The 27,850-nt window shown below is 44.7% G+C and overlaps 1 protein-coding gene across 6 annotated transcripts in view; it reads right to left on the reverse strand.

Annotated features, from left to right (window-relative positions):
- Positions 1-27,850, reverse strand: part of mylk4b (myosin light chain kinase family, member 4b) — a 196,517-nt gene that overhangs the window by 7,315 nt on the left and 161,352 nt on the right. For 5 of the 6 annotated variants that reach the window (XM_078539494.1, XM_078539495.1, XM_078539496.1 and 2 more), the window contains 7 exons: positions 26,897-26,990; positions 26,698-26,807; positions 17,900-18,041; positions 17,097-17,167; positions 15,072-15,200; positions 12,529-12,681; positions 192-324 (listed from right to left, as the gene is read on the reverse strand). In XM_078539494.1, the coding sequence (XP_078395620.1) occupies positions 192-324; positions 12,529-12,681; positions 15,072-15,200; positions 17,097-17,167; positions 17,900-18,041; positions 26,698-26,807; positions 26,897-26,990 (832 nt within the window). The remainder of the gene's footprint in view (positions 1-191; positions 325-12,528; positions 12,682-15,071; positions 15,201-17,096; positions 17,168-17,899; positions 18,042-26,697; positions 26,808-26,896; positions 26,991-27,850) is intronic. The other variant, XM_078539493.1, reaches the window with a different exon arrangement.

Here is a 27,850-nt window from a genome sequence, read left to right on the forward strand (position 1 = left end):
TGCACATGTTGCTGAGCAGCCGCTGAACCAGGAGGGACAGAAGCTGAAAAGTACATAGCATTTTAGCTTCTGATCACTTCAAAACATTTTTAAAATGGGCCACACTTCAGATCCGTACTCTGGTTTGAAAAGGGGGAAACAGAGAAATGGAAAATGCTTCATCAAATTCTGTTGTAAGCTATCGGTTGTACCTTCCATAGCCGTCGCACCATGTATTTCTGAAGAAGGATCTGGGACTTGAGACGAACCTTACATTGTTTAGCTTTCTCTGCTATGTTATTTAGCCAGGGTTGTTTGAGGCACTGGGTGGCACTGATTCTTGCACTGCAATGGAAAGGCAAAGAGTTATCACATTTCTGCAAATCGGGAGGTCTTAGAATGCAACTGTCGTCATTGCCGATTTCTAATGGCATATAAAAAGCTTTCCATTGTAGGAACAAGATTGCACACGCACACACACCAAAACACTCATGCATCAAGTCATAGTGATGCCTCCATGATGATTTATAGAGCTCCACACAATAAGGCGTGGAATTTAAGGACAAGAACACTGTGTGCACAGAATACACGCCCAACTGAAGCTCTCAGCTTAGCCCAGAAGAAGGCAACTGATGTGTGCCAGTAACAGAAGCAATTGTTTTTCTATATTCACACTTCAAACCAAAATAACGTCAAAAAATTCTATGGCTGGTAACATGATGTGATACACAAGGCATCACAATTGTACGGGACAGGCAGGTTGAAACAGAGGGTCTGTACCTGACCATCATCATTTGTATGTTCGTGATTTCCTTGAAGTGCTTCCCACTCTGCATTCAAAACACACACCGGAAGTTAAAATAAATAGTGATAAATTGGGTTTCCATTGCTCTTGTGGTGATCTTGCAGCAGAGATGCAAGGAACAGCTCTAGGGACTTGCAATTAAACTATATCCAGTCAATAATGTTGGGATTTCTTTTCTCATACAAAAAAGATCAGCATTCTAGGCCATTTGGTTATGGTTAGCATTTTGAGAACTATAGAATCGCAGGCCGGGATTTTCCCAACTGTGTCGCAATCCTAACGTTGGGACTATATACAGGACCTGAGCCCGTGTATGCTGGCAGCACGCTGACTGCTGCGACTTTACGGTAGACAGCCAGTTAAGTGGTTGCCTCTATGTTCTCTGTCCTATTAAGGATGGCAGGGGGGTTCCCGAGGCAGGAGACCCAATCAAGGGGCCCACAGCACAAGATGGCTGGCAGCTCCACTGGGGCAGATGGGCGCAGCTGAGGCAGAAAGGCGAGTATGGAGGAGCCTCAACACGTGGCACTCTCTTCTGCAAGGTTGAGAATGAAAAGGCCCACAGCTGGTAGGACCCCCTCCATAGCACTGGTCTTGGCCACAGATATAGCTTTTCATCCTGGTGGCTCCTTCATTGGGACAAGGAGCCTCTGGCTCCGATGGCCCTCTGGCCTGCCGCTGGGAGGCTGCCGGACTTCATACTCATGGGGACTGTACTCCGACAGTGGGAAACCGCCGTTGCTTTTGGAAATCGGCCCCTGGGTGGGGCAAAATTGGCTGCCCATCTTCCTGGAGCTGGCTACCAATGTTCCCAGCCCTGGTTCCCCGGCAAATTCCTCTGGAGGGGGGGGTAAAGACATCTGGAAGCCACCCTGATGTGCTTTCCCCCCATTTTCCCGGTTCCCCCTCCCGTCTCCAACCCATCTCCATGTGGCCAGGAAAATATCCTCAATAAAATCATACAGCACAGGTGGAGGCTATTTGGCCCATTGTGCCTATGCCAGCTCTTTGAAAGAACTATCCAGTTGTTTTCATTCCTCTGCACCTTTTCCCAAGCCCCTGCAAATGTTTCCTTTTCAACCATACATCTCATTCCCTTTGGAAGCTACAGCTGAATTTGCTTCCATCACCTTTTCAGCCAAGCTTTAGTCGAAAATATTTTCCAGTATTCAAAAATTGATGGAAAATATGATATCCAACCATCTAGAAAATCTAACTGCAAATGTGCTCCATAAACGTGTCCTCAGGTTTATGGGAATTCTTGGATTTAATGGGAAACCTGACACAGACCCTAATGCAGCAGACAAATGGAAGGCCCTTATTATATGTTGGGTTTCGTGCTGTTATTCACACTGCCTGCTTGTCAAAATTACTACTGAGATTCTTCAAGTGTCATTTTTCCACATGGTCCAGGCTGTGCTCAGGATCGCTACAAGTGCTGGCGTGTCCAGCTAAGCAGACTGAGAGAGCGAGAATGATTATAAAAAGCAAATGAAAGACAAGCAGCAAAAATATGCTTCTGAGAGAGATATAAGTGAGAAGAAGCAAGAGAAAGAGAGAGAGATAGAGAGAGAGAGAAAGAAAAACAACAGGCAAAAAAGTACATAGCATCCAAACTAAGTGAATATCACCAAAAACTAGGTAGCAAGTTTACAATCTTATATAATCAGAATTCTGAAAAACTGAACCTAATCCTCTATCTGGCTAGTACAATGAACGAATGTTGGCTACAGGGCAACCCTATTGTACTTTGCTTCTCTATTTCCAGAAAAACAAATATAAAGTTAAAAAGAAATTCCTCCAGAAATAAATCTCAAAGTAGAGGAACAAAAATGAAAAACAGAGCAGGGATGGAAACTCCAATCAAAACAAAGAAAGACAAAGTAAGTTAAACCATGTAAACAGAATTGCACATTTTATGTGTCTGGCTTACTGGCTCATTTTCGGAATTCTCTGCAGTGATTAAACCACTCTCGGCCACTGCTCCATGTAATATACATTGTGCTGCCAATTGGAATGCAAAAACTGCTTTGCAAATTTGTCGACAGCTACTTGAGGCTGGATTTTGCGCTCCCCCACCCCGCCAGGAGGTTTGAAGGCAAAGGGGGTATGTAAAATCCAGCTGGAGGCCCTCCCACCGCCCACCCTCAACCTGTCTGAAATTTTACGGGGCACAGGAGAGGCATTGTGTGGCCCACCAATCCTCGGATCTATCGATGCCTTTACGTGGTCAATTAATGAACTCCTAGGAGCCTCCTCCTCCCCCACCCCCCACCCCGATATTTTCCCGCAGCAGCGGGGTGGGGGGAGGGGGATGGGTCCACGCCATGAGGAAATCCCAGCAGTTTTAGTTGTGCGGGCTGGTGGTGTTAGGCAAGTGGGTAGTGGGGGGGAACCTCCTTTGGGGGTCCCCATCAGCCCTTTGGAAGCACCCCCAAAGGTCATCCCCCCTTTAGCAGCCCCCCCCAGGCTCTTGAAGTTGGACCCCACCCCCACCCCACTCACCCCCTCGCTGCGACCCCCAAGCCCAGGCTCACCTGTCAATCCGGGCTCCTCAACATTGGCGACTGCCTTCAGTACCAGCAGTGGCCACCGCTCCCAGTGGTGCTGCTGGGACTGCAGAGCTGCCAGCCAATCGAATCAGGCAGCTCTTTAAGGGGGAGACTCCCAGACATGAACAGGGCAGCAGTCTTGAGCCTTGAAGCAATTAATGCTGCTCCCACTGTTAAATTGCTGCGCGGCTGCTGTTGGGGTCATGGGTGGTTTAAACCACCCCCCCAACTTTTTAGCTCTGGGTGGGGACTACGGCGCCAGTAAAATTCACTCTTTTGTTCCAGCGCAATGTATTTCTGTAACATTTGTAGTAATATTTCAGTGTCAAGTGTAAAAGAACTGCAGTTATCAATTTTTATCAAGAGCAGAAAGCTTCTAAAGCTCAGTGGAAGAACCACTGAGTTGGTTGCTATGGTGTATTTTGCTGCAACAGGAGTCTGAATGTTTCACATGTAGCTCATCAATGTTTGCTTAGTTTTCTATTCAAATAAAACAACTTTTGCATGCAGAGATGTTCTCTGATATGACATAGGAACAGAAGTCGGCCATTCACCCCATCGAGTCTGTTCTGCCATTTAATGAGACTATGGCTGATCTTTTTCTGAACTGCCATGTGGTTGTGCATCCATAATACTCATGCCTTGCAAAAATCTATTGATCGCAGATTTAAAGTTGTTCATTGAGCTAGCACTTGCTGCTTTTTGGGGCAGTGAGTTCCACACTTCCATCGCCCTGTCCATGAATAAGTGCTTTATAATGTCACCCCTCAATAACCTGGCTCTCATTTTAAGGTTATGTCTCCTTGACCTTGACACCCTCACCAGTGTAAAATGTTTTGCGTTATCTATTCTATCAATTCCTTTCATAATCCTAAAAATCCTCTTATCAAATCACCCCTTCATATATTCCAGGGCATACAAGCACAGTTTATGTAACCTCTCCTCATAATCTAGCCCATGGAGTCCTGGTATTATTCACAAATTACAGGCAATGCCCACCTCCAACAAAAGAGAATTGAACCATCTCCCTTTGACATTCAATAGAGTTACCATGTTGAATTCCCCACTATCAATATGCTGGATTTTACCATTGACCAGAAACTGATTAGACTGATAAATACTATGGCTAGAGCAGGTCAGAGGCTGAGAATTCTGAGGTGAGTAACTCACCTCCTGTCTCGCCAAAGCTTGTCCACCATCTACAAGACACAAGTCAAGAGTGTGATGGAATACTCTCCACTTGCTTGGATGAGTGCAGCTCTAACAACACTCAAGAAGCTTGACACTATCCAAGACAAAGAAGCCCGTTTGACCGACACCCCAGCCACCACCTTAAACATTCACTTAATCCACCACTGATGCACAGTCGCAGCAGTACGTACTATGTATGAGATGCACTGCAGCAACTCACCAAGGCTCCTTCGAAAGCACCTTCCAAATCCGTGACCTCTACCTCCTAGGAGGATAAGGGCAGCAGACGCATGGGAACACCATCCAAGCCACTCGCCATCCTGACTTGGAACTATATCGCCATTTCTTCACTGTCACTCGATCAAAATCCTGGAACTCCCTCCCTAACAGCACTGTGGGTGTACCTATGCCACATGGACTACAGTGGTTCAAGAAGGTGGCTCACCGCCACCTTCTCAAGAAACATTAGGTATGGGCAACAAATGCTGTCCTAGCCAGCGGTGCCAACATCCCATGAAAGAATTAAAAAAATTCTGATGTATCTGCACTCCTTCCAAAGCCAATATACCCTTTCTAAGGTGCAGTGCCCAATACAGCACATTATACTCCAGAGGTGGTCTAACCAGAGCTTTGTATAGCTGTAGCAAAAATTCCTTTTTATTCTAACCTGCAAGCATTAAAGGCTAACAATCTATTATCCTTTTAAATTTATTTTGTACCTGACCGCTACATCTTAGTGATCTGTGCACATGGATCCCTAAATCCCTTTGGACCTCCGTTTGTTCATAGTGTGACATCATTAAAAAATGCTCAGAACTATCCTTGTTTGGTCCAAAATAGATGACCTCTCATTTATATGCTTTGATATCCATTTGCCTCAGCTTCTCCTACTCACTTAATCTATCAATGTCTCTTTGCAATTAGTGCTCCCGTCTACCCTACTTACTGTACCACCAATCTTGCGTCATCGGCAAACGTAGATGTATGGCTCTCTATTGTGTTACCAAAGTCATTGAGGCCCCAGCACAGATCCTAGTGGGACCCTTCTAGTCACTTCCTTCCAATTCAACAACATACCAAATATCCCTACTCCTTATCTTCCACTATTGAACCAATCTCCTGACCAAGCCAACAATTTGAATTCAGTTCCATGAAACTTAATTTTAGCTAACAGACTTTTATGTGGAACCTTATTCAGTGTCTTCTGGAAGTTCAAATAAATTGCAACCATAGACATTTCCCTGTCAACTACTTTAGTTACTTCCACAAATAAATTAATTAGGTTCATTGAACATGAAATATGCTTAGAAATCCATGTTGGCTCACTGTAATCAGCTCAAATTTCTCCTAAGTGTGTGGTCTGTAATTTCCTTAGCTTCTTCCCCACCAACCTGTCAACCTGGCTGGCTGTCAGGCTGGAAAGCTGTCGAAAAAGATCAAAAGAAGCCCTGCGGTTAATTCCTGCAACATGTACAGGAAATCCATACTTTCACATTTCCCAACAAAACATCCTTACCCATGTTCTACTTCTGGCACCAAGTAAAGATTGGGGCCTCTGGGATGAACTTTAAAGCCCTGAAGAGATTGGGAACAGGGGCTGACGGGTCCCAAAAATAACGGTCCCAGCCAGCATCCCGGTTTCCTGACCCTGTTCCTGGACTAATTGGCTATTTTTTGCTGAGGTATTTTCAGGGCTGGAGGGGCTAAGTGCCCTGACGGGACAGGTTGGTAATTAGGTTCATTAAGGGTCTTGTTAGCCATAGTTAAAGGAGGGTTACTGGGATTTTCCAGTTGGCCTCCAGTTTCCCAATGGGGTGTTTAACTGCCTGAATGTTGTCACCTAGTAGCAGGTCCAAGGGGGCCACCACTCCAGGCAGGCTTACAAGCCCTCCCTGCCTGCTTGGCGCAGGTACAGCCAAAGGCCACCTTGAAGAGGGATTCCCTTCCCCCGCTACCTACACCACCTCCGCCCATGCCACGGTGACGGGCATGACTGCTTTTTTATTCGAATTTTTGAAAAGATTGGCGAGAGGGTGCCTCCATGCTGAAGTGCCTTCTCAGTTATCTCCCCTCTACTGCGGCCTGCTGCTCCTCTCAATCTGGAAGGCCTCGGATTGGCCCTCCATCTTCCAGAGCCCATCTACCACCCTTAATTGGACAGGGAAACTGTCTCCATGCCAATTAAGGGGAGTGCCTCGGTGAAAATTCCAAAGAATGACCGTTTCCATCCGGGAGCATGTTCAGGAACCGGAAACTGTTCCAACTCCTGTTTCCTGCCCCAGAAAGAAAGTCCGGCCTCTGGTGTCAATATTCTGGCAGCTGATGCACCTCATAAGCGTTAGTCTAACTTACCGAGAATGCATTCCAGTGCAAACCCAGGAAACTCCCAGCTGCTCCTCCAGTGGTCATCACCCTGACAAGTGCAAATTAGGCCAGTGGGGACAAGGCAGGCATGTTGCAGGAAGCATCAGGAAACATGTGGGTACTTGAGAGAAGTGGTTGAAAGGCAGGAGTGGTAGAAATGGCTTTCACCAGATTTTCCTCATGTAAAAAATGTCTATGCCATTCATATATCACAAGCGTATGAAAACAGCGAGGAAATTCATCTCCACAACCTTAATGCATACACTGTGATGTGAACCTGTACATTGTGCTGTGTACAAATTTGGAGAAAAAGAATAAAAGACAAGCATGATAATTTGCATTCTCGCAGTCCATTGGTCAGGTCTACAACGAATGACACTAAGATCTCTTTAAATAAATAACATGCACCAGTCAGAAAAGCCACAGTAAAATATACTCTCTACATGCTAAGCAAGAGATTTCAGCAGTAGTTTTATACTTGTACTTTTTGTCATCTATATATTAAAGCAGATTGCACTGACCATAACAATATTAGCAACTATGTGATAAAGTGACACTGACAGCACCCTGCATCAAATTCAATGTCTACTGCATATGGAATTTCTATCTCTCCTTATATTAACTGCTCACGAAACCTACTCCTTATATTAACTGCTGTTTAGCCAAAAGCTGAACTTTCTCAGTGTCTACACTGTTGAAAATCAAAGCAACACAGAGCAACTCTACACCACCCCATAACCCACCTCCCCCCACCAGCAGCCCCCTTCCCCCACCCCTCCACCTCCCCGTCACTTGTCTACAACCAAGATTGTGCAAGATTGCAGCCTTTGTAATTTTCGATGTGACAATATTACCTAGAAACAGGAGTGAAATCAATGGAAAGGTTAACCGAGTGAGTTTTATAATGGGCGGCTGATTCACTGCTGCCCATCTTGTACCACTGATGTTGAATTTCACCCTCAATAATGACACATTTGAATGGAACTTATGTCGGCATGCCATGGATTTTGTGTTACAAATGCCCCCCGCCCCCCCCCCAAATGGAGACATGCCTGCATTAATTGCAATGAAGCCTGGATACTGGTTTGTGCCAGATTGCCAGCCATCCTAGTTCTGGAATGGCTAGGCTCGATGCACACCCAGCATTAGGGCCTCAGGCTCATTTCCATGAGATTGTTGAGCTTCAGACATCAGCTAGGCATTTCCGGACAGCTCACCGACAAATCAAATTTGAATTCCAGGCCACTGCATTGTTGGCAGAAGTTCTTGGGTCGATCCTGGGTGAGAAGAAGAGGAGGATTGGTGAAGGCCTTTGGAAGGGGGCAGAATGGGGTCCGGCACTGACTAATTGGCACGACTGAGGAGCCCTGCTCTTCCTAGTTCACATTCAGTGATTATTTTTACTTAAAAAAGTACCTTTCTGCTGGTAATCTGCGGTGATCCCTTTAAGGAGCGCCAGATAGACCAGGTACAGACCTGATTTTCCTAAAGACTGGCAGCATTCAGGGCAGACAAATTTCAGGAAGTGGGCCTGAAGCATGGGCCAGAATTTTACGTTCCCCTCCTGCGGGTTCGGAGGCGGTCATGGGGCGGGGGTGGGGGTGGTGGGGTGGGGGCGGGGGTGGGGGGGGCGGTGACGGGGGTGTGTGAAATTGCATGGATGGGATTCCCTCTGGGACACACCCACTCCAACCTGGTCACGATTTTACACTGGGATAGGAAGGGCCTTGGTTGGGAATCCCACCCTTACCACTTAATGGCCACTTAAGGGCATTTTCCCACCCAGCCTCAATTTTTAGGCTGGTGGGCGGATGACAGATCAAGGGGGCAAACCCGAAAATGAATAGAATTTGATCTTGGGCGGGAAGTGGGGGTGGGGTTGGGCACCTCCATTAGAAACCCCCTTCTGACGAGTGGGGGGGTGCGGGCACACCCTCCCTTTAAGGCCCGGTGACCTCTGGACCTCCCTCCCGGGCTTACCCCCGGGGCCCCAATCAACCCCCTCGCAACCCCTTAGGCCTTCCCTACCCTCCCCGCACTGGGATCCCTGCCACTTAGCTCTCCTCCGGTTCCCGGCACTTCCTTCCAGGCAACTGCCTGCACTGCCTCTTCCGGCCACTGCAGCGCTGTTCCTGGAGGGACTGGAGAGCTGCCCGCCGATCTGATTGGCCAGCAGCTCTCCAAGGCGGCACTGCCTCCTGGTGATGAGCAAAAGTTCCACCTTATGCCGATCAATGCTCAATAGAGCATTAGAGAAATAGCAGCAGGCCTGGGAGAGTCGTCGGGGATATGTTCCCCGCCAACTCTTCGGATGGTGGGGGTGAGCCCCTGTCATCCTGAAAATTCAGGCCATATGCAAATAGCCTAGTACCTATTTCAGGCTTAGGCCTTGGGTACCTCTTTCTCTAACCTTGCCAGTGGCACTTTCACGCACACGACAGCCGCCATATTGAATGCTTACACGTCTGTTCAAAGCCTGAAACCTGGAGGCTGTGCCAATCAATTTCTGGGCTTGTCACTTTACGCTGTCAATGAATTGAACGTTTTGGAGTTCTGGATTGCCAACAACAACTTACATCTATTTAGCACCAATAACGTAATAAACTATCCGAAGGTGCTTCACCTTCATATGCATTATGAAACAAAATACGACACTGAGCTGCATAAGAAGTTATTGGGTCCGATGGCCAAAAGCTTGGTCAAAGAGGTTGGTTTTAAAGAGTGTCTTATAGAAGGGAAGTGAGGTAGTGAGGCGGACAGGTATAGAGAGGGTATTTCAGAGCTTGTAGCCTAGGCAACTGAAGGCTTGGCCACCAATGGTGGAGCAGTTAAAATCGGGGATGCTCAGGAGGTCAGAATTAGGGGAGGGCAGAGATCTCAGAGGGTTGTGGGTTTGGAGGAGATTACAGAGCTAGGGAGGGGCGGGGCCATGGAGCAATTTGAAAACAAGAATGAGAATTTTTATATCAAGATGTTGCTTGACTCGGCACCAATGTGGGTCAGCTGGTGAGGGAGAGGGAAGCAATAGGGGAACAGGACTTGCTGCGAGTTAAGAGACAGGCAGCAGAGTTTTAGATAAGTTTACTGAGGGCGGAATGTGGGTAACAAAGGCATGAATGAGGGTTTCAACAGCAGATGAGCTGAGGCGGGGGTAAAGTTACGCCATGAAATGGAGGTGGAAATAGGCCGTCTTAGTGATGCCATGAGTGTGAGGCCAGAAACTCATCTCGGGGTCAAATGTGACATCAAGGTTGGGAACAGACTGGCTTAATCGTTAAGAGTGTTCCCTTCACTAATGCCAGATAAATCCGCTGATGCCATAAATTGTGCAGCTGGAATGATGGTTTGAGCCTGGAGGAGTGACAAGGCTGCAGCCAAATTGTGCTCTGGCTGTAGGATATAGGTGAGATACCCCACCTAGTGGTTTGGCCGATGATTAGCAAATTATTGCATATACATTGCAATAAATTAAAATCTCATTCACTGTGGGGATACAGGAGTGTGAGAGAAGTTCTATTTAAGTTTGAAAATGAACACATTTTTGTTGGTAAAGAGGATGTTGTTGTTTGCAAAGAATATAAGCTCGGATTCGCAATGCAGATCAGGCAAGGAAAATAATTAAAGTTAAAAAACAGTCTCACAATAGTTCAAAGTCTGTTCTGAAATTAACATACATAATCTGCAGACCATAAAGGAGAATCTTTAGGCTGTTGTAGGGTACAGACTTTGCAACTGGTAGCTTAAAAAGTACTATGTGCCCCATTCATAAAGTTCTCAATGTCATGCAAGCAGCAATAGTGGAAAAACTGCAACCATTAAACCACAGCCTGAATGGGGTTCTATGTTTCTCTTAGCTTATTAAAGCTCTTCCGCAACTGGTAGAAACCCCATATCTCCAAATGACTTACAGAATGTTCAGTTTGCAGGCCACATTAAAGAAACCTCAGTTTGATGGTTGAAAAAATAATGAGAATTTGAAAGGGAAAATCAGAATTTGAGAGGAAAATGCACCACCTGTGTTTAAGATGTTCCACATTTGTGAATATTTCAAATGAAAACTTTTCTTGAAACGACTCTTAAAAAAAAACTAGGCGTGTTGCCATTTTGTATAGTGCAGCATTCGATCCTTTGAAAGGTCAGCCACAATCATTGTAACTTTGTAAGCGTGGATGACCTGTAATATGAAGCAGAGTAAAACCTGTTCCGTTGAAAGATGGAAACAGCAGCAATATTGTACAATTTATAACATGTTGGACTGCATGCGGGCATCAAGCAGCTAATGGTCCTTGACAGTAATATTAGACTTCTTTTGCTTTTTTACTTATGAGCTTCATTGACGACATCCTCAGCCATCACTCATGCCAGATCATCATGCATGTGATGCAAGATGGAGAGGGCCAGTGCATCAAAAGTAACATGGCTTTGTTTAAGTAGCAAAACAAAGCTGAACATACTTCCTTATGTCTTGAGGCCCACATTCATGAGGTACAGAAATCAAATGAGAGTATTTCCGTACTTGCATAAATGTTCATGATCATGTACACAATGCAACCTTCAATGAATGTGGGTGGGGTCAGCATGACAAAGCCAAAGAAAAGGCGCACAGTTTTCATGATAATTACAAACAAGACAGGGACCTTGGAACTGAGCTTGTAGTGCAGGTTGTAGTCTGACAACCAGGGATGTTTAAGGGTCTCTTTTGCACTTATCCTCCAGCTAAAGGAAAATAAAAAAATAAATAAAACAACAGCAGTTTATGCACAATAGATGTTGACTAGTGTAACATATAGAGTTAAATTATCTGTACAAAGTTGACATCGCTGGAATAGTTACAGGTTCAATCTGCCCAAGTTCGTTTATTTAGTTCTTGCAAGAACATTAGATAATTCTCAGATTTCCAGCATCTGCGTACTTTTGTATTAGATAATTTTTTTCATTTTAATGAAATGTTACACTTGATACTTTAAGGGCAAATTAATACTGAACTCAAAGTTATAACTGAGCATGCACAGCAGTTATATTAGCGATACAAGGGGCCTTGTTCTCCGTTGAACTATCAATAGAATTTGTACATTTGTACAGAGCAGTTTCTCCAGAGTTGATTCATTCACCTTGTATAGATTGTATACACCGTATAGATCTCAAAAGTATTCCCTCCACCACTTGCTCCTTGCATATGTTTGTCTTCAATGAATTGACCATTTTGGTCTTTCATATGTAGCCATTTTAAGTTTGCAAGATTGATGTAATTCTCTTACCTTCCCAAACAGCACCTGTCCTTCATTTCTTTTGGTTTCATCTTTTGCTTCTTTGCACTGGTCATTTATTTGGCCATTCTTTTCTCTCTTTTGGCTTTATTTCTCTAATTAACTTCTTGTATTCAATCCTTGCATTAAGATCTGCTTTTATGCTTGCCTTAAACTTTCTTAGCTGTCCATTCAACTTTCGGGCTTCTTTCATTATCCATTTTTTTTTAGTAGCCAAGTCAGTAATCTCGTTCATTTAAACTACATGTAAATATTTTGTGGAGTATCGTTTCAAAATGCCACCAACAGTCAAAAATTATCAGCAACGGTGGACAACTGACACATGAAATATAACCATTTTATTTGAAGCTGTAGCGTCAGCAATACATACCCCTTTTCTTTGATGAGAAGTTTTGATATGAATTCTTTGGCATCTTCAGAAACATTTTCAAATTCTGCATAATTCAAGCCCCATTCACACGCAATAATGTTATTGAGGGTTTCATTATCATCTTCTCCAAGGAATGGAGAAAGCCCACTTAGCCTTCAGTTAATAAAAACAGGGAAACACACACAGTGAGGATTAACCAAAGGCCGGTGGGAAAAATACCATTCTGCACAAACAAAATAAAACATTCAAAATTATATTTTGGCTTTTTTTCTGTTAACCCTATGCACACTCAGCTGCAAACATATTTTACCGAGGAAAGTTGACAAAGGTAATTAGAGAGAAGAAAAAGAACCGGAATAATCATCCAGCTATTCACACAAAATCGTGCGCAATAACAGAAGAATAAGTGATAGAGGGCAGTCATGGGAGAAACAGCAAAGTCCTAACCACTCACAATATCTCACACCTGGCCTTTACTACTCATCAAGTGTATGTGTCAGTGTATGAGAGCTCTTGGGCAACACAATAATACATGAAAACTAGGCACGGGGAGATTATTTCTTCACTCATTATAGCAAAATAATAAATGCAAGTGCAAAGAATGAATTACTCCACAAATAACGAGCAGGGGATGTCTCCATCCTTACATCGTATTCTCACCATTGTGAAGAATGAGTTTTAGTAAATGTTGTATAAATTAACAAGCAAGTGCCCAGAAATGGAAACCAAAAACATTCTGTCTAGATGTATTCTGATGCACCAGCCAAGTTCTAGTTCCATCAGAATACCTTTGAGGATTGTAGAAAAGATATAACTGCTAGCAAATAAACTTAATTCCTTAACATATACAAATTGGGGATATCAAGAAGGAAATTGGCAATGAATTTGCTGTCCAAATAATGGTGAGTTTAATGGTGGTCAACATTATTAGTGTTAAAATTGTCCAGCAGCTTGTGGTGAGTGGACACCTGGCGAATTGTGAATCATCACAGTTTGCTTGATGATTTGTGCCACTCCACACTGTGAAAATAGCAGCTCATCCTCAACCTCCCCATTAGTTTCATGAGGCGGCTGCATTGAACTCACCACAGAATGTCAGGGCTAGTACTTAATACTGCAGCTACCTTTTGATTGAGGAGATTAGTGTTCCTATAATGACAGTCAACTTCTCCAGTTCATAAAGGGAGCTGTTAAACTAGAGTCTCATTCCCAAAGATAGTAAAGAATTCCATCTTTTTCTTACTTCTCTATTTCATTTTTCTCTTTCTCTTAATCCAATCTTTCTTTCCCTTCCCTTATTTTTCATTCTACATCTGTTTTGACTCTAATGCATCCTCCCTCTCCATTGTTCTTCATTTTAAATCCTTAAATCTAATTGGTTAAGGAGAGAGACATTGTCTGCCAAGGTTCCAGGAGCCCCTCTGCCTGCACTGTACCATTATCAACTCACCTTTCCAGCAACTTACAGGACAAAACGCTTCCAAGCTGAAGGGTGAGGCAACAAGTCTAACTAATAGGGAGCTCTATGAGATGCATTGCTCCAGAAAATTCTGGCCCTTTATATATTATTGCCCTGTTTCTTTCCCCTGGTCAGGTTTCTCCAAGGTTTCAGAAATGTGGAAACTATCTGTTATAATGTTCAGCAAACATTCATGAATGAGCTTAACAAGCAAGTTATGGTTATGACCAGCCCACTGAATATAGACATCCACTAACTCAAGTAAGAAATATGTGAGAGCTTTGAGTGAAAGTAGTTTGGACTGCTGGTGAAAACTAACACCAGGTGATGGTACTAACAGCTCAGAATCCTGAAGGTACGTATCAAATCTTACATTTTCAAAGACATTAAGATATAATGAAAGGGGGCCATTTGCTCCTGATGTGGAACAAAACTGCACATGTGTTTATAAGCACAGGTTTATGATTCTGTTTTCAATTATCTTCTTGCTAGCAACTCGAGCACAGGTTTACACAACTTATACTCATCCAGAGGGCTGCTGCCCACATCCTATTCCACACTATTGCTTGTCATTCCTTTTACCCCTGCCATTATCATCTGCTCTGGTTCCCCACCCACAATCAACTGACTTCTAAATGCTTCCCTCATCTACAAATCCTTACTGGCCAAGCCATGGTCTACCTCTCATACTTCCTTCAGCCCTACATCCCAGCTTACAATGCAAGGCAAGGGGATGTAGATAGAAACCGGTAAAGGGCAAATTCAGAACTGATAGCAGAAAGTTCTCAGCCGCACCAAGGGTGAATAATACCTGGAATGGTCCTAGACTCTGGAGTCATTCAAAAGATAGTTGAATGCTGTGGTGAAAGGATATAATTGTAGATTTCCACAGAAGGGCGGGTTAGATGGGCCAAATGGCCTCCTTCATGTGTACATATCCTTGTGATGTTTGAGGTTAGTAGTACAAGAGGGGATTCTGAGAAAAAAACGCTTTATATAAGAAGGCAAGGACTAAGAAAGTAGATATAGTTTGATTCCTTCTCCTCTCTCCCAACATTCCATTATGCTTTCATCTTATACTTACAACATATAGGTAATAACCCCAAGGCTCCACATATCCGTAGGAAATGAAACAAAGTCGTAATTCACAACTTCAGGAGCAAGGAATTCTGGAGTTCCAAAATGTATTTTTAATTTTTCTCTTGGCTTGTATCTAAGAGAATAAATAAAACAATCTTAAGTTAGGTTGCTTTTTTCACCTAAATTCATTCATTATTGAAATGCTACATAACAGTATCAACACCTAATTTCAAGCATTCAGGAAAAACCCCTGCAAACTTGGATGGACTGGACACTATGTCCAGATGGTCAAAAACCGTGTCCCTTGCCAGGTCCTGTTTTCTCAACTGTCGATTGGTCCACGTGCCAGGGGAAGACAAAGAAAATGCTTTTCCTTGAAGCACGGCAGCATTGACATTAATGACCTGGTGGAGCTTCCTACCAATCATTCAAATTGGCAACAATTTGTCCATCAAGCTGCATCATGCTTTGAGTCACAACATCCTAATGATGAGACAGAGCAGAAAGACAAGGAAAGACAAGGAAGCAAATCCTGCACTCCGGATTCCAGTACCTCATGGGACATCCTGCCCCATGCGCCCAAAGGCCGGTTGGTCAGGAATTAGCCTGTTCAGCCACTTGAAGACCCATGTCAGAAACTCACAACCCTGAGTAGATGTCATCCTCAAATTGAGGGACACCCAATGACGACAGCACAGAAGAAGGCCTTTTGGCCCATTGTGTTCATGCTGGCTCTTTTCAAGACAAACTTGGCTAATCCTACTCCCCTGCCTTTTCCCTGTAGCCCTTCAGATCTTCCTCTTCAGATAGTTATCCAATTCTCTTTTGAAAGCCAGGATTGAATCTGCATCCACCACACTCACAGGCAGTGTATTCCTAATCCTAAACACTCTGTGTTTACTACTGAGTAAAGAGGTTTTTCTTCCTGTCACCTCTGCTTTTTTTGCCATTCATCTTAAATCAGTGTCCTCTGATTCTTGACTCTTCCGCCAATTGTACAGTTTCTCTCTATCTATTCTCTCCAGACTCCAGATTTTGACACCCCTATCAAATCTCCTGTCAACATTCTCTTCTCTAAGGAGAACAGCCCAGCCACATAACCTAAGTTTCTCATCCCAGAACCATTCTTCTAAATCTCTTCTACACCTTTTTCAATGTCTGTACATCCTTTTTAAAGTGCAGTGCCCAGAATTGGACACCATACTAGAGTTGAGTCTGAACCAGTGTTTTATCAAGGATCTCCATAACTTGCCTGCTTTTGGACTGTGTGCCTCTATTGATAAAGCCCAGGAACCTGTATGTCTTATTAACACTTTCTCAATCTACCCAGCCATCTTCGATGCTTTGTAGACATATACCCCCAAGTGTCTCTGCTTCTTATTGTCTGCTGATATTTCGCAAAAAAATTGTTGACACCATCTTGGAAAATTCATCAATTAATCATGCTAACCAACTCAATATAATATTAAACAACAACTGGGCCATATCATCTGCGCTCTGCCTGAGGGCAGGTCCCTGGCTGCTGATACTTCATCCTCAGCTACCTTTGTCAGTGGTAGCTTGCCATTGTCTTCCACTCTCAGGGGCAGGGTGAGGAGGCAGGTCCCAAGTTTACTTCAACAGGAATTGAACCCATACTATTGGTGTTATTCTGAACCTCACGCTAGCCATTTAGCTAACTGAGATAGCCAGCCCCATCGCAAAACAGTCAGTTCGGAAAAGCTACCAAGAGGATGATTCATCCTCAAAGACGATGATTTTTTAAAAATTGAAGCACGCGCTAACACTTTGGAACATTTGTTTTCTTCTTAAAACTCTTCTGAAGCAATTATAAATCAAGTTTGAGACCGCTGATGTTTTATCACACTGTCAGCAGACTAAAGCTAGTGCAGGGTGACATCCTTGCCACTTAATTTTTTGAAAACACACCTTTTTGCTATTTCCGTCACAAACACTGAGGCATATGCCAATGCAGGTTATAAAGAAGAGAAAATGAGATTAATTATCCACGAATAGACAAATAATTTACCTTCTTGCCAAGCCAAAGTCGATTATCTTTACTTGGTTGGCTTCCCGGTTGACACACAAAATATTCTCAGGCTGAAAATGTAAAACATTAAAAAAGTCACGGATGAGAAAAAGGTTTTTGACCTATCAGAGCTCACTCCTCCACTGAATTAACCATAACCATCATGCATTCCAAATGGACTCTAAATTATGAGCTGTTTCTGGCCCTTTCGCATTCCTTGGTGGATTTATCAATATGAGTGAAGAAGCTTTTGCTGATATATCTGTCTTAAAATTTTCACTAAATTCCATTTACGTTCTCCAGTTCTACATTGTTGGCATATTTGGAAGTGATGATTTGAAGTTGACCTTATTTACTAGAACATCGGGACAGGAGTAGGCCATGCAGCCCCTTGAGCCTGTTCTGCCATTCTCATGTCTGATCTGTACCTCAGCATCATTTACCTTCTCCATATTCCTTAATACACTATATTATTTAATATTTCATATGTTTAATCATCTTTGTTGCATTCTGCTAAAGTCCTATACATCAGTTCAGCAGCGACTCTTTCTTGATCGTACTTTTCAATCATCTCTAAACTACCCTTGTCCTGTTTAGCGCTGGGATCAGAGTGCACCCCATGTTCCTCTTCCAAGCATCTCAGGAATGGTGATCTCCCACATTGAGGGAAGAGGACTATTTATCTCTTCTCAAATCGTAACTTCAAGCATTTACGATTTAATTTTAGTGACAGTTGCATTTCTTTAGATAAGCTACATAATTTCATTTTACAAACAAATGAGTTCATAAAACCTCCTGTTTACCTTCAGGTCCAGATGAAGGATATACCTCTGATGCATGTACTGAAGTCCTTCACAAATCTGTCGAACAAATAGGATTGTGTCCATTTCTGTTAAATTGTAGCTTTCGTCTATGATCCTGTCAAATAGCTCCCCCCCATCGATACTACGGGGGAAAAAAAATAAACAGCACAGAATTAATCTCTCACAATTTATTGAACAATTTCCTGTGATAATTGTGTATCAGAAAAATGGTGAATTCTTGAGTCTTGACTAATTAGCACATAGATTGCCTTCAGATTTTCATTCAGTTTAATGGGATGACTGCAGCTGGACGCTGATTAAAATCAGACCATGCTGCAAAAGTGTCCAATTAAAACTTCATTACATTGGCCATCCCTCTACCTTCCACTGATTAATTCTGGTTAGACATACTGAGGGTAGTTTTCACTGCTGCCCACCCGTGTAACCTGGAATTTATTTCTTTGTAATTGGACACCACTTTGTTGCCAAGGCCCACCCGAAGCGATTTTTGGCCAATAATTTTATTCCTAATAAGCAAAAATATTCAAAGAAAATGAAATAAAAAAATCTTTTTAATTCCCTAATGATTTTTCCCCTAGGTTTCTCACAGCAGTGTCCTTGAAATTAATATTCAGTTTCTGGAGACTTGGCAACTCTAATTCTAATGACTATTGATATACTGATTACTAATGATTTAACAGTGAATTTTAAATGGGACATATTCTGTTATCGCTCACTGAAAATATGAAATATCCTTCTGCGTAACAACATTTAGGAACATAGGAACATAGGAGCAGGAGTAGGCCATTTGGCCCCTCAAACCTGCTCCACCATTCAATAAGATCATGGCTATCTGGCTGTAGTCTTAGCTCCACTTTCCTGTCTGCCGCCCATAATCTTTGACTCCTTTGCCTAACAAAAATTTATCTAACTCTGCCTCGAATAAACTCAAAGACCCAGCCTCCACTATTTTCTGGGGAAGAGAAGTCCACACACAAAAGACTCTTTGGGTCATCTCTGTCTTAAAAGGAGGCCGCTTATTTTTAAACTGTTCCCCTAGTTTTAGTCTCCCACAAGAGGAAATATCCTTTGGATATCCACCCTATCAAGTCCCTTTGGGATCTTATATGTTTCAATAAGATCACCCCTCACTCTTCTAAAGCCCAATGGGTATAGGCCAAATCTGTTCAACCTTTCTTCATAAGACAATCCATTCATCCCAGGAATGAGTCCAGTGAAACTTCTCTGAACTGCTTATTAAGCAATTATATCCTTTTTTTTTAAAATAAGGAGACCAAAACTGCACACAGTACTCCAGATGTGGTCTCACCAAGGCACTGTACAGCTGCAGTAAAACCTCCCTACTTTTATATCCCATTCCTCTTGCAATAAACGGCAACATTCCATTTGCCTTCCTAATCACTTGCTGTACCTGCATACAAACTTCAAATGATTCATGTATCAGGGCACCTAGATCCCTCTGTCCCACTGAGTTCTGCAATCTTTCTCCATTTAAATAGTATAAGTAATACAAATAGTTAAAACAAGGATTATTGGTTTAATCCAGCAATTTTTCATTAAAATTCACAATCACTGTTCCTTTATAGGTAAATGTTTCGCTGACAACAGGCTTTCCACACTCCAGAGGTCTTGTGTTGAAGCCCCATGCTAGGATTTGAGTGCATCAACTAGGCTGACACTTCAGTGCAGTACTGCCAGAAGCCAAGTCTCTAAATGAGACGTTATACTAAGGCCCAACTTGCCTGTCCAGATGGGCATAAAAGATACTATTGCATCATTCAAAGAAATACTGCTGAACTTTCCTGTTATCCAATCCAGCAGTCATCTTTCAGGCAACACCATTAAATCAGACTATCCAGCCACATATCTCATTGTTATATGTGCGAATTTACTGGGCAGGATTTTGCCCTTGATGGGTGGGCGGGCCTGACCGACCTGGCGGCGGGCGGGCAGCCGATCGCCGCTGCCGAAACGGGCCCCGTCGCCATTTTACTTGGGCGGCCCAATTAAGGCCCGCCCAGCATGATGTCCGCCGGGAAGTGCTACGCGCTTCCTGTGCAGGCGGGTGGGGGATTCCCCAACTGCAAGAGTGCGCTCTTTCACGCATGTGCACAAAAGAGCGCACATCTCCCTGAGGCAAAGTGCTGCCTCAGGGAGATCGCTGAAAGGCAGTGAAACATTAAAAACAGAAAAACAAAAATATCCTTAACATGTCCCCCTCATGTGAAAATGTCACACGAGATGGGGCGTGTTAATGAAGAACACAAACACTTTATTAAACTTTTTTAATTCCGATATCAAACCTCATCCCGCCACTGGATGAGGTTTGATAAAAAATCACTTACCCGCCTGCCCGTTGGGCCCATGCGCCGACCCGAAGTTCGCACGGCTGCATAGTGCACCGGCCAACCGAAATATCGCGATGCCGTGCGCTGACGTCGGGACGCTCACGCGACGTCAGCGCGCGATATTTTAAGCGCTGACGTGCGGGCTCCGCCACCCGCACGTCAGCCAGAAGATTCAGCCCACTGTGTGCAAACTGGCCCCTAGATTTCCCTACATAAGAATGCCAACTATACTTTGTCACGATGATGTGAATTTTGCATAAGCATTTTTAACCTTTAGTTTCATCGGCTGATCAAACATATATTGGACTGTTTAAAAAGGACTTTTAAAAAGCAAGCAAAGGCACTGACTTAAGATGGCTGCCACAAGTCACTTGATATCTGGTGTTGGAAGTTGACCAGTTTTCTGCAAGTTCCAATGTTGAATACAATCAAGACATGCCCAGACATCCTCTTACAGAATTTCACACCTGCTGATGTCAAGAACTACTTTTAGAGATTTACTGAAACTGTGCTGGACCTCACATTTGCATTTCTATAAAGAGGAGACAGAAAATCTACTGTTAGAATAGCTATGTTGAAGGTGTCATTAAGATGGAGGATGAATCATTCAGAAGTTAACTGCTGGGACATTACAGAATTTAATCACTTAGGCCATAAAACCATAGCCACAGTATGTCCAGACATGAGCTGAACAAATACCTTCTGAATCATTATGGGAGAGAGGCCATGTGACTAGAATAACCATTTCTGAAATCTCTTTTCTTGCAACAAGTGTTGCTAAGCAGTAGTCTGGAAGAAGCCTGTCAATGGAGCAGTAATACTCTCCCTCTTTCCTTCTCTCCCATGTTCAGGACCCTATCTCTATGACAGTTTAAAATCCAGCACAGAGATAGAGAATTTCCATTGAAAGGAACCTCAGGTGCAAAAATCATCAACTTTTGGAAAAGACAGATTACATTTGAAAAAAAAGAGACTTTTGCCAGAAATTGCAGTTTACATGCGCTTCAACTCCTGGAATTTCAAGACCACAGTGAAAAAATATCTGCCACAGCCACCAATACTAGTGAAGGACTCAAACAGTGAACTCTCTATTTTTTTACCTTTTGACATAGAATTTTACTTTGGCTGAAAAGTAACTTTGTGCATGTATGCATGTGTGCGTGTGTGTGTGTATGTATGTGTGTGCGTTTGAGTTGCCAAGGTCAGGCGTGGGTTTACCTTTTTGAATATTTTTATATCTTTACCTGGGTGGGTTTTGAACTCTATAAAAACTAACCCTTTTGGTTTTTTAAACTCAAGAAAGTCTGCTAGACTAGTTACTTTGCAATCAGCACGCAAATGGCTATGCACAGGCATTGAGTAAATACCTTCATCCTCTCTGAATTCACAATAAACCCTCTTACAATCAATTGAGAAGTGAGAAAAAAAAGGCAAGATCTGACACGTGTCCTCACCGGTCGTAACAACTTTTAAAAAGCAACTAACTGGCTGGGATTTGGAGGTGTTCATGAAAAGCTTCAAATAAATACCAACTCTTTCCTTCTGCCAATGTAGGCACATATAAAAAGTATTGCAGTGACAACCTATGTAGTCCATAATTAACAGGAAGGTTTTTTTTGGCCTGGCTAAAATATTGGATTGCTGTAAAAGCTTGGATGAAACTCTGGCATTTCCCACTGAAGCATTTTGTGATGAGTTTTAATTTTGTTTTATATTAAATATATAAAAAAATTAAATAAATAGAGCACACTAGGGCTGCCAACTGTGGTTGGACATATTCCTGGAGATTTAAAGACATGGGGCAGAATTTTCCTGTTGGTGTGCGGGGGCGGGCCCTGCCCGCACGCGTGTAAAATGACGCACGGTAATGTCGGGCAAGCGTCCCGATATCATCGCGCGCCATCGCGATATTTCGTTGGGCAGGCGCGCGATGCTCTCCGATGCGCGCCCGCCATTAATTAACGGGCCACTTAAGGCCCTTGACACTCCAATCGACCGTGATTTTTTTCAGCGCCCGTGCAATCTTCGGGTTGGCGCACGGGCGCAACGGGCAGGTGGGTAGGACGCATTTGTATAAACCTCATCCACGGGCGGGATAAGAGGGCTCAGTGGGGTCGCGAGTGTGCCCTGTCAATTATTGATGTTTCAAAGTTTCTGATACTTCCCTGTGTGATCTGCAATACTTCAAAACGCATACCAGCTGCTTGGTCTGGACTCACAACCTTCAGGTCAGCACTCTGCAGTGAGGAATCTTTTTTGGGCCTGCAGGTTTCAGGAAGCTTTCCCTTAGACTGGGAATGGGAGCTAAACTCTCCACTGGCGGCATCTCTTCTGAGGAGGAAGGGGGGTCTGGAAGGGGGAGGAGGCCAGGGGTGCACATGCAGCCACCAGGGGAGCCACCTTTGGGAGGTCAGGCACAGGCACAAGGGGTGCAGGGCCAAGAGGTAGTCCAAGGTGGAAGGGGCCGCAGTAGACACCACTATCCTGCTGCCAGGGTATACAGGCGGCGAAGCAGCTACCTCAATATAAAGGAGGCTCCGTCTCTCAAGGGAGACATTCAACTATATCTGTCAGATGATTGGCTCTGAGATCTCTGCTAACTGTGTGGATAGACACCCCATGCCAGTGGCTCTAAAGGTCATAGCTGCCCTCAACATCTATGCCTCTGGCTCCTTCCAGGGCTTGGTGGGTGATCTTTGGGGTGTCTCCCAATCAGCTACCCACACTTGTGCTCTCCGCCATCCAAAAAGAGAAGCTGAGCAGCGGTACAATAGGAGCCACGCCTCCACAAGGGCTGTGGTGGAGAGACCCATTGGTCTTCTCAAGATACGCTTCTGATGCCTGGACCGTTCAGGGAGCGCATTCCTGTACCCCCCAGATCTTGTGTCGCTGATAATGGTTGCATGCTGCACTGTCCACAATCTTGTGTTGGAAAGGGGGGACGCTGTGGACGATAAAGATGTAGACGCAGTGGCTGCAGCTGCACACAATGAGTCCAGCAGTGAGTCTGAGGATGAACACACACAGGGAAATGCTGAGGGGGTAGATGCTGACCCTGGCATACTCCAGGGAGGCAGGGACACCCGGGAGGCTTTAATCCAATGAACCTTCAGCTAGCCCACCACAGATTAACCTCCAGGACAAGCCTGGGCTGTAGACTCCATATTCAAGAACTAAGTGCAAAATCTGCCTGGACAGGAACATTAACTAAGGTCCTTGTTAATAAAGCTGAATGTCCCACAAAACTCACATTACATTATTGGTAACCGTCCATCTGCAGAACAAAAGAGTCAACCTCAGCCATGGTGACATGTCTGAGTTTATTTTTGCAAACAAAGAAACTTAATGAAACAAAATGAAAAAGGTGTTATAAATCACACCAACTCATAAAAACCTCATTGTGGGCCAACACAAAAGCACCAGTGATAAACCCATGGTGTACCTAAGGTGCCTTATGTTTATGTTCTCGGGTGCTACATATTGGTGCTGACCCCTCGCTTGGAGTAGCATCTGAGACAGCCTGCTGACTCTGCTGTCCTGTTGGCCTCAAAGACCTTGGCGGTCATCCTCTGGCCCGTGGAGCCTGTGCTGGGCCTGCCTGGAGGGATCTGCCAGTTCCACAGCTGGCATCTCCCCAGTCGTCGCAGCCTCACCCAATGCTATAGTCACTGGCAGGGGGCGGAGGAGCTGCTGCCCTCATCCGGAGTGCCCTGAGAGGAGCCTGCAGAGATGATAGGCAGCTGCTGCGCCGATGTGAGGTCGCTTTAGACCTCCCTGCTCACCGTGGATGGATGGCACTGAGCTGGAAAACTTAGTGCTCAGACCATCTCCCACACTGGCACTGACCAGCTGAGGTCAATGCCGATGTGAGGGTTTGCTGGTCAGAGCGCATCCCCAAGAAGCCCTGATGGGTCTGCAGGAGGGGCCTCTCCACAAGAGTCACCACTCTCTCCATGGAGGACGCATGGCACTCAGATAGGAGGTTCAGTACTTCAGCGATTGTCCACGTAGACTCCTCCTCCACAGAGACCAGGCCAAGCATAGCCTCATGTATCTCCCCCAGATGCTCCCGCACACCCGGCCGCACTTCCTGCAGCTGCTGTGTCGCGGACGACTCCAGAGGCACATCATCAGGCACCGACTGAGCATGTGCCTGGTCCCCTGCAGTCCTCCGACTGCTGGCACCATGGGCACTCTCTGTCTCTGCCAGCTCCTCCAGCAACTGTGAAGTGCCCTCACCGCTGTGCCCTGGGACACTAGCCGATGTCCTAATTCTCACCGAGGTGCTAGTATCTGTGCTGGTGCCTGCCTGACAGAGATGGTGTGACGCTGGTGAGACTTTAGGGCCCTCAGGTGTGAGAGGGGGCCTCTGCTGCTCCTCCTCCCGGCCCTGCTCCGCTGATGCTGGAAGGAAGAACAAGGACATTGGATCAGTTAACGTGGAGACAATGTCAATGTGCATCCCTGTCCCCCAGATCATTATGCGCTCATCCTTCCATAAGCAATGGTTAAGCCATGTTGCAAACTTCAATCGCTGAACATTCAGCACTGCCGTGGCTGCTGGAAGAACAATGCTGACCTCACTGCTGGGCAAACATACCTGCCCGTGGCACCCCAGCCTCATTGACACTGGTGGACTTGGCACCTCTCCAGATCTAGGGCTTCCCGCTCGAAGCAGCTGAGAATCGCTAACTGTGCCGGCCCTCCGCCAGTCCTCACCCGCTCGGCGGCATTATGTGCATCTTCTCCTGAAAAGGAGAGAAGAGCATTGATTAGTGCTACTTGTACCTGGACTCCCTTCGTGGACGGCCCACCCCAACCAGAGTGGGACATTGCAGGGCTCCAGTGCCCCCTCACCCCACTGCTGCCAAACACTCACACAAAGATTCTCGGCCTGTCCCCACAACCCCCACCCCCTTGGCCAAATGCTGCCTACATCACATCAGGCAGTACACAGTCTAACCTCCCATAGCAATGAGGCACAAGCACATGGAGCGCAGAGAACAGCAGATCGATTGGTGCCAGGCCACCTTGAAGCTCCCCTCCCAGCATGTCATCACCCTGACTTTGACATGTCCTGGAGTTCCAGCTCTGCGCCTAGGTGCAGCTCCTCCAGATTGCCCCCAAAACAGTAATGTGGGGGACTCAGTGTACCACATGCTGCAGGTGCAGAACCCATCTCTTCACCACCCTCCCAGAGTGACCTCAGCATGGGCAATATCTGCTGGCCCACCCAGTGGGCCCACTCAATGCAGTCACTACACTCAGACTTGGGGTGGGGGGGCACACCAGATGGGAAAGCCTACCTGCTGGGTTAAATGACCAAAGCCAACATGGTACTCACCCTTCATGAGTGCAAAAGGTCATTGAAGTGCTTGCGGCACTGGATCCAGGTGCGTTGCACCACATCGCGGGAGCTCACCACCTCCGCCACCTCCTCCCAGGCACGTTTGGTCATGTGGAGGGGCCTCCTTCTCCCTTCCTGGGGTACCAGGACCTCTCGCCGTGCTGCCACCTCCTCGAGAAGGACAGCAAGGCAATCATCAGATAAACAAGGGGCACAGTGCCCCCCCTGCCATACCCTCCTGCCTGGCCTGCTCACCAGCAGTGCTCTGGGAAGCCCTTCCACTGGCCATAACTCGCAGCCTTTGCAAGGCTGCAGGAGCACTATTTAAACAGGCCGCCGGGTCGCCATTGGACCTGGAGGTCATTGCAGACCCGCCACTGCCTGCCCATTCCCGCTGTCCTCGGGAGCTGCAATTTACGCCAGGCAGGCCTTAATTGGCCTGCCCGTGTAAAATGGCGGCGTGGACCCGATTGCAGGCAGCGATTGGGTCTGTGCCTACCTGCACCCGCTCCCACTCCGCCCCCGCCCGCCAGCCAGAAAATTCAGCCCATGAGCTTCTGTTTCCCACTGCCCTTCCAGCAACATGCACATCCTTGTAGCACCCCCAGGCCAAATGAGAAACGAACAAACCCTTCGCTCTGAAGAAGGGTCATACGGACTCAAAATGTTCACTCCAATTCTCTCTCCACAGATGCTGCTAGACCTGCTGAGTTTTGCTGTTTTTGTTTCAAACTCTTCACTATAGCTGGTTGCGTGATTCTCAACTTCTGTCAAACAGTAATTTATCCCAACTTCAGTATTTTTTAATATAATTAACAAGTGAAAGAAGATTTTAAAATGCACACAATTCCCTTAGTCCCCCTATGGTTTTTTTCCTGGGTTACTCACAACAATGCCCTGCAGATCGATCTTCAGTTCCTAATGACTTCTGGAGGATTGGCAACCTCTGGGCAGACACAGTCAATGTTCTGGTCACTTAACTGAGCCTGCTATCATATCCTTAAGTATACCTTTGTGTATAAACTTTTGCAAATTGCCACTTTAAATGGTGTTTAACAACCAATAAAATTGCTGGTACTTACTATTCCATGATCAGAATGATATCATTCTTTGATTCAAAAGCATCATACAGTTGAATGAGGTTTGTGTGATTCAACTGATTCATGACTTGGATCTCATTCTTTACCTCCTCCTGTTAACCAATAACAATGTGTATAATGTTAAAAGAAAAATCTAATCGTCTCTATAGTACAGAACTAACACTATCCAGAATGACTATACCTTCTGCTTTGCTACTCTGGTTTTAATAATTTTGGCCGCTAAGGTAAGACCTGTCGATTTTTCTACACATTTGTGCACTTGTCCAAACCGTCCTCTGCAATAAACAGGTAAAGACAAAAATACAATTTTAAAAAACAATAGTTTGATGAACAGCAACAGTTTTACAACAAAGAAACATTTCCACAATAAGAACATTAGTATCGTTGAAAAGAGGGAGGTTTCCGAAGCTTTTCATCTTGCACAATCAGGACAAATGCAAGATTACCAAATTTCAAATGAACTCAACAATTTATGCTACAAGAGGAAAAGATGCTGATTACATTAGTATTGCTTAGGAAGTTTAACAACATGATTGCAAGAACTATGGCAAAGTGTGAATTCACCTGGGTTTATGTGGTATATGTTAAAGAAAACATTTATAGCTGTCCTATTTCATAAATAAAATTGCAATACAAGAGGACCCTTTCATTGTCCAACTGTACGGTCTTAATTTTATAATTAATTTAATTGATGAATTAATATACATAACAATCATGATGAATCATTACAATCCACTAACTATACTTGCATTAACTGTACTGATTTTATCCATCCACAAAACAGTGTCCCCAAATATTTGACAAGCACAGAACTCACTTAAGTTGAGAAGTTGAGCTCTTTGATCTGATGAGTTTTCAGCTGTGCGGATGATGTAACATAAAATACATTGTCAACACTGTGACAAAATGATGCAGTTCAAAATTAAAAACCATCACCGCATTCCCACACAGCCGTTCTCTTGCTAACACTCCTCTGACACAGAGACAATAGCCCTGATATTTCTGGGAGGTGGGGAGGGTGTGCGGGAGTGCAAGACAAATCTGACAAGGTCAAGGACATGAAGGTGCTGCTGAATTTAATGACAGTACCTTATTATCATTCTTTGCTTCTGTTTCCTGCTCTGTAGCTGCTCAG

Source organism: Cetorhinus maximus, chromosome 3 (assembly GCF_964194155.1).
Source record: "Cetorhinus maximus chromosome 3, sCetMax3.hap1.1, whole genome shotgun sequence".
NCBI classification, from domain to species: Eukaryota; Metazoa; Chordata; class Chondrichthyes; order Lamniformes; family Cetorhinidae; genus Cetorhinus; species Cetorhinus maximus.